Source organism: Acinonyx jubatus, chromosome B3 (assembly GCF_027475565.1).
Source record: "Acinonyx jubatus isolate Ajub_Pintada_27869175 chromosome B3, VMU_Ajub_asm_v1.0, whole genome shotgun sequence".
Lineage (NCBI taxonomy): Eukaryota > Metazoa > Chordata > Mammalia > Carnivora > Felidae > Acinonyx > Acinonyx jubatus.
The window spans coordinates 122950339-122957156 of record NC_069386.1 but is presented as its reverse complement, the minus strand read 5'-3'; the positions used below and the strand labels follow the sequence as shown (position 1 = coordinate 122957156).

General features: G+C 40.1%; 1 protein-coding gene across 5 annotated transcripts in view; it reads right to left on the bottom strand.

Moving 5' to 3' along the window:
- Positions 1 to 873, bottom strand: part of TSHR (thyroid stimulating hormone receptor) — a 156595-nt gene extending 155722 nt beyond the window's left edge. For 2 of the 5 annotated variants that reach the window (XM_053224792.1, XM_027066338.2), the window contains exons 1-2: positions 613 to 873; positions 17 to 337 (exon numbers count right to left, since the gene is read on the bottom strand). In XM_053224792.1, coding sequence (XP_053080767.1) covers positions 17 to 186 — 170 coding nt within the window. In that variant the 5' untranslated portion in view covers positions 187 to 337; positions 613 to 873. Of the gene's footprint in view, positions 1 to 16; positions 338 to 612 lie in introns of those variants that run through there. The other 3 variants (XM_015081771.3, XM_027066340.2, XM_027066341.2) reach the window with 2 other exon arrangements.
- Positions 874 to 6818: the final 5945 nt, after the last annotated feature.

Genomic DNA, 6818 nt, shown 5'->3' with positions numbered 1-6818 from the left:
TCTCCCAGGTACTCACAGAGTCTGCGTGCTGGGCGGTAGGCTGGGGATACGGTGAATATCCTTGCAGGTGACTCTGAAGTCATCTTCCTGGTGACACTCGCAGGGCGGAGACGGACACCCTTTCCCCCCCAGGTTCCTGGGCAGGGAGAGAAGTAACGCCAGCTGCAGCAGGGGCGTCTGCCTCATCTTCCAAGGGTCCCAAGGCTAGTTCTTCATCCTCCACTGACGTCTCGTTCCCGGCCCTCTGCGCCTTGGGCTCCCGCCGTCTGGAAGGCAGACGGAGGCGTGGGAGGAGAGAGGACTCGCTGGGGTTGTGACTTCAGCACCCAAGAGGAGGCTGGAGAGGGGAAAGAAGAGGCTCTTAAGTGTTCGGTTTCCCTAGGCAACTCTCCACCCAAACAAGACTAATTGCTTCACTCCCGTCCCCGGAGCTACGCAGCCCGCTCCGTCGGTTCCCCGACACTCAACACCAGTCCGGGCTGTCCCTTCTGCGTTCCAGCCGAGTTCTCTCCAAAGACTAGTTTAGAAGCTGCCTTGTCTCTAAACCCAGTGGGCCGCTTTCCCCGTGGGTAGCCTCCCACGGGCACCTTCTGCCGGGTCCACCGCACGCACTCTAGCCGGAGAAAGTCCCCGCGGCTGGACTGTCCCGGGGCGGACGGGGGTCCTGCAGAACTTCAGCTTCTCCCCGCCTAAGATGCCTCTGCGGAGAGTCGGCGGCGGACACGCGTCGGTGGCCACCCGGAGTGCGGCTGCAGCCGGGCGCGACACCCCGGGCAGATCGTCGTTGCCCGCCGACTTCCGCGCAAACCTGGGTCGCAGGGCGCGACCCTCCACACGCACCGAAACCTGGGCGCTGAGTCGCCTGGCCGCGCGGGGCTCTCCAGGCAGCAGCGCGCTCTGCGAAGCGGGCTAGGGACTGCGCTCGGGGGCCATCTGCCGTGCACAACGGGGAACTGCAGGAACAGTGTCGTGCGTGCTCTGATCCCAATTCCGAATCCAGCTTTGCCATTAGATTTGAAGCTGGCCGGTCAATCCTGGTCTGCTCAGGAATTTTATTGAACCACATTCCGCACCACCACCACCCCCAAGATGGGAAGAAAAAGGATACATAAGTTATCTTCTACTCATCATTCTTCGCACAGTAGCCAAAACGATAGTTTAAAATATAAATCAGATTGTCCCAATTTCCCTCTTAAAAGCCTTCGGTTGCTTACGTATTCTTCTTGGAGTAAAGAGAATATCAGCTCTTCACATACTGTGAGATTCTATTTATATGTTCTTCTGGGACAAGGACTGGTAATGGAAATCCAAATAACGATTAGAGATTGACTAGGAAAAAAAAATAGGAATGAACTCACAGGGGTTATGGGAATGTTCTATATCTTAATTAGACTGGAGGTTAAAAGGATGTGTACATTTGTTAAAAGTCATTGCACTCTACATTTAAAATATGTGTATTTCAAAGTTTGTAGGCTTTTATTAATAATCACCCCAAAATGGAAACACCCCAAAATTCCTTTGACTAGGTAATGGGTGAACAGTGACACATCCGTACCATGGAATACTCATCCACAGAAAGAAAGAAAAAGAAAGAAAGAAAGAAAGAAAGAAAGAAAGAAAGAAAGAAAGAAAGAAAGAAAGAAAGAAGAAAGAAAGAAAGAAGAAAGATTACTTGTAAATTCTTTAGCCTAACCAATAAGGTCCTACTATAGGGGCTGGTAGGCTTTTCCTATAAAGAACCATATAGTAAATATTTTATCACATTTTCTCCTCCTCTTCTTTTTTCATACAACCCTCTACAAATATAAGAGCCATTCTTAGCTTGTAGGCTGTACCAAAGTAGGCCTGGGGCAGGCTTTGACCTGAAAGCCAAAGTTTGCTGATCCCTGCCTTTCAAGGTCCACCCCCTACCATCACTTTGCTGGACCTCGAACAAGTTTCTTATCACCTCTGGGATTTGCTGTCGCTGGACCTCTATGCTGGAACATGTCCCCAGATCTTCAGATTATTCAAATCTTGCTTTAAACACCAATGCCTCAGAAAGTTTTCGTCTGAAAATCCTGTCTAAAGTACTGTCTCCCCTGATCATATTATCTTGTTTCACTGTCACTTATCATTGGGTGTTGTTATTGAGTAGTTCACTCATTTATTGCCTGTCTCTTTCTGCTCTCCCCTCCCCATCAAAATATAAGCTTTCAGTGAACTAATCAGGAAAGAAGCAAAAAAGACACAATTACCAGTATCAGGTATGAGAGAGTTGATACTAGAACATATTATACAAGCTATGAAGAGGATGATGAGAATGCTATGAACACATTTATGCCAATAATTTTGAATTTATTAATGTTTTCAAAGAAGCATACATTTGTTTCATAATTCTATATTGTTTTTCTATGTTCCATTTAATTGATAAATGCTCTGATCTTTATTGTTTGTTGTTTTTTTATTTTTTATTTTTTGCATCCACTGGGTTTGATTTTCCTTCTTAGTTTCTTAAGGCTGAAGGCATTGATTTGAGACTTCTTTCTTTGATAATATTATAGATATATTGTGCTATATTTTCCCTGTAAGTACTAATCTCATAAACTTTGATATCTTGTAAATTTATTTTCATTCAGCTTACAATACTTTCTAATTTTCAAAAATTTCTTCTTTGATTCATGGGTTATTTAGAAGTGTGTTAGTTTCCAAATATTTGGTGATTTTCCAGATATTGTTCTGTTACTGATTTCTAAAAATATTCCATTTAGAGAAAAAATACAGTTTTTATGACTTGAAAATGTTTAAGTTCAGTGACACTTGTATTATGATTCAGAATGTGGTCTATTTTGATAAATGCTCTGTGTACATTTGGGAAAACAAGTGTATTCTCCTGCTGTTGAGGCATGCATTCTGTAAGTATCAATAGGTCATATGGTTGATAATGTCATGTATTTTTTATGATTTTTCTACTTATTATATCAACTATGATTTATGGGTACTGAGTATTTTTTACTACATTGGGGATTTTTCTTTTTTTCTATTGCATTTCTGTCAGTTTTTGCTTCATGTATATTGACATCCTATACATAGATGTTTAGAACTCTTATTTTCTTGGTAAATTGATGTCCTTACCATTATTAAATGGGCTTCTTAATTTTGGTAATATCCTTTGTTTTTTAATCTACTTATTGATAGGCCCAATCCAACTTTCTTTTGATTAGCATTACCACACTATTGTTTTTCAATATGTTATTTTAACCTCTTTATGTCTTTATATTTAAAGTGCATTTCTTACACATGCCACAGTTAGGTTTGCTCTCAATCTGGCAATCTCTATCTTTTATTTTGGTTGTATAGATCATTTACATTTGATGTCATTATCGATAATAAGTTTAAGTTCATAATCTTGCTACTAGTCTCATATTTGTTTCACCTGGTTTTGGTTTTGCTTTTTTCCCCCCTTTTCTGTAAAAACCTTTTTTGGGATTAATTCAGGAAATTTCATCATTCCATTTTATCTTCTTTGTTGACTCATAGCTATGACTCTTTGTCTAGTTATTATTGTGGTTGTATTAGGGTTTATAGCATACATCTTTAAGCTATTATAGTCTGCCTTCAGTTGATATTACACTACTTTATGTATGATCTAAGTACTTGACTTTCATTTTTTCTCTCCTAGGGCCTTTTTTTGCTTCTGCTGCCAGGAATTTTACCCATGCATAAGTTACAAGCACTACAATACATTGTTATTTGTAAGATAGTCAATTATGTTTTAAAGAAACTTAAATCATAAGACTTGAATTAGCATTTCTTGTAGTACACATCAGTTAGCTATGAATGATTTCAGCTTTTGTGTGCCTGAAAAAGCATTCATTTTGCCTTTATTTTTCAAGTATATCATTGCTATGTATAGAATTATCGATTGATAGTATTTTTCTCTTTCAGTATTCAAAAACTATTGCTCGATTGTTTTGTTGCTTGCACTGTTTCCAAGGAAAATATTCTGTCATAACTTTCTTTGTTCTTTTGTAACACACTTTTTTTCCCCCTCCCTCAGGCTGCTTTTAAGACTTTCATTATCACTGGTTGAGAGTAATTGGATTACCATGTGCCTTGATGTATTTTTCTTCATATTACTTCTGTAGTATTTTGAGGTTCTTGGATTTGCATATTTGTGGTTTTCATCAAATTTGAAAAAAATTTAGATATCATTTCTTCATATTTTTCTATCCCCTATGTCTCTCTGCTCTTTTGAGAGGATTCTGATTATTACACTTCTATTAGGCTGATTAAAGTTGTCTCACAAAGAGGTCAACTGATATTTATTTCATTAGAAATATTTTTTCTCTGTTTTTCATTTTGGATAGTTTCTTTTGCTATGTCTTCAAATTCAGGATTCTTTTTTCTTCCTGAAATAGTTGATCTGCCACTAATCCTATCAGTATATATTTCATCTCAGGTGAAGTTTTCATATCTAGAATTTCAAATTAAGCCTTTTCCATATTTTGCCTATCTCTGTAACTTCTTGGACATAAAAACCACAGTAACTATTTTGATGTCTGTATTTTTTTAATGCTGTAACAAAGTATCACAAATTCAACGGCTTAAAACAACAGAAAAATATGGGTTCCTGGGTGGCTCAGTCAGTTGAGCGTCAACTCTTGATTTTGCCTCAGGTCATGAACACATGGTTCGTGGGATCAAATCCTGCATAGGGCTCTGTGTTGATAGTGCAGAGCCTGCTTGGGATCTCCTCTCCTCTCTCTCTACCTCTTCCCCACTCATGATCTCTCTCTCCCTCTCTCTTAAAATAAATAAATAAACTTAAAAAACATACAACAACAACAGAAAAATAATTCCCTCATAGTTTTGGAGGGGAGAAGTCCAAAATCAAGGTGTTGTCAAGTACATGTTCTATGTGACGTCTCTAGGGGAGTAACTTCCTTCCCTTTTGTAGACTCTGATGGTCACCAACAGTCCCTGATGTCCATTGGCTTCCATCATTCCAATCTCAAGATGTTTTCTGTGTGTGTCTCTATGATCCAAATTCCCCCTACATATAAGGGCACCAGTCATTGGACAAGGGTGAGCCCCAATCCAGTATAACCTCAATTTAACTCGAATATATGCAAAGACCCTATTTCTAAATAAGGTCACCTCCACAAGTACCAGGTGTTAAAACTTCAAGATATCTTTCTGGAGGACACAATTCAACCCACAAAAATGTCCTTGTTTGGTAGTTCTAACATTTTTGTTAATTTTGGGTCATTTTAGAAAGGTTGCATTTTCCTTCTTCTTGGCATACCTGATAATCTTTGTTTGGATAGCAGACGTGGGAAATTTTACTCCTTTTGGTGCTGGATTGTTTGCCTTCATATAGTGGTTTTTGATGTTTGTTGTCAGGTATGGTTAAATTACTTGGAAGCAGCTTGATAGTTTTGGATCTTGCTTTCCAGGTTTGTTACATGGGGCCAGAGTAGCTTTAATCTGTTGCTACATATTCCCCATTCCTGAACCAAGACTTTTCTGAGTGTCTACCCTAACAGTCCACGAGTAATAAAGCATTTCAGTTCCCTGTTGGGAATAGTCACCCATTCCTGGTCCTGTGTGGCAGTCAGGCACTTTCTCCTCCAATCTTGTCAGATGCTCCTTTCTCTAGTTTCTTCACATGCATATGAAAATGCATACTCAGCTGAATACTCCATGGAGACCCTTTGTGGTTCTCTGGAGTTTTCTCTCTGTGTAGTTCTCTTCTCTCCAGTTTCTATCCTGCAAACTCCAGTTACATTGGGCTTTTCAGATTCTCAGCTTTGTTTCCTTAATTCAGAGCATCCAGCCACTGCCTGGCTTCCTTCTCCTTGTACTATGACCTAGAAATTCAAGGCAGTTAAGTTGTGCAATTGTAAGGCTAACCTTACTTGTTTCCTTTCTCTCAGGGATTATTGCCCTTTTTTGTCTGATATTTACTGTCTTAAAAAGCATTGCTGTGGGACGCCTGGGTGGCTCAGTTAGTTCGGTGTCCAATTCTTGTTTTTGGCTTAGGTCATGATCTCAAGGTTCATGGGTTTGAACCCTGCATCGGGCTGTGCCCTGACAGAGCTGAACCTGCTTGGAATTCTCTCTCTCCCTTTCTCTCTGCCCCTCCCCTGCATCCACAGTACTATTACAGTGTCATTAACTATGTTCTTTATGCTGTCCCTTTTATTCTAGTGACTTATGCATCCATAACTGGAAGCCTATATCTCCCATTTTTCTCATTCTCCTTCTCCCTCCCCTCTGGCAACCATGGGTGAAATCATATGTTATTTGTCTTCCTCGATCTTTTTTTACTTAGCATAATAAGTAAAAAGTCCATCCATGCTGTCACAAATGGCCTGATCTTATCATACCATGTCTTCCTTATCCATTCATCTATTGGTAGACACTTAGGTTGCTTCTATATCTTGGCTATTGTAAATAATGCTGCAATAAACATAGGAATGGGGATGCCTGGATGGCTTGGTCGGTTAAGTGTCTGACTCTTGATTTTGGCTCAGGTCATGATCTTGCAGTTTGTGGGATCAAGCCCTGTGTCAGACTCTGCACTGAGGGCATGAAGCCTGCTTGGAATTCTCTCTCTCCCTCTCTCTGCCCCTCCCCCACTTGCACTTTCTTTTTCTCTTTCGAGATAGATAAACACTTAATGCATAGGAGTGCACATATCTTTTTGAAGTAGTAGTTTTGTTTTCTCTGTGTAAAATATCCAGTAGTAGAATTATTGGACCATATAGCATTTTTTCTTTTAATGTTTTTATTTTATTTTTGAGAGAGCACAAGTGGGTGAGAGCCAGAGAGAA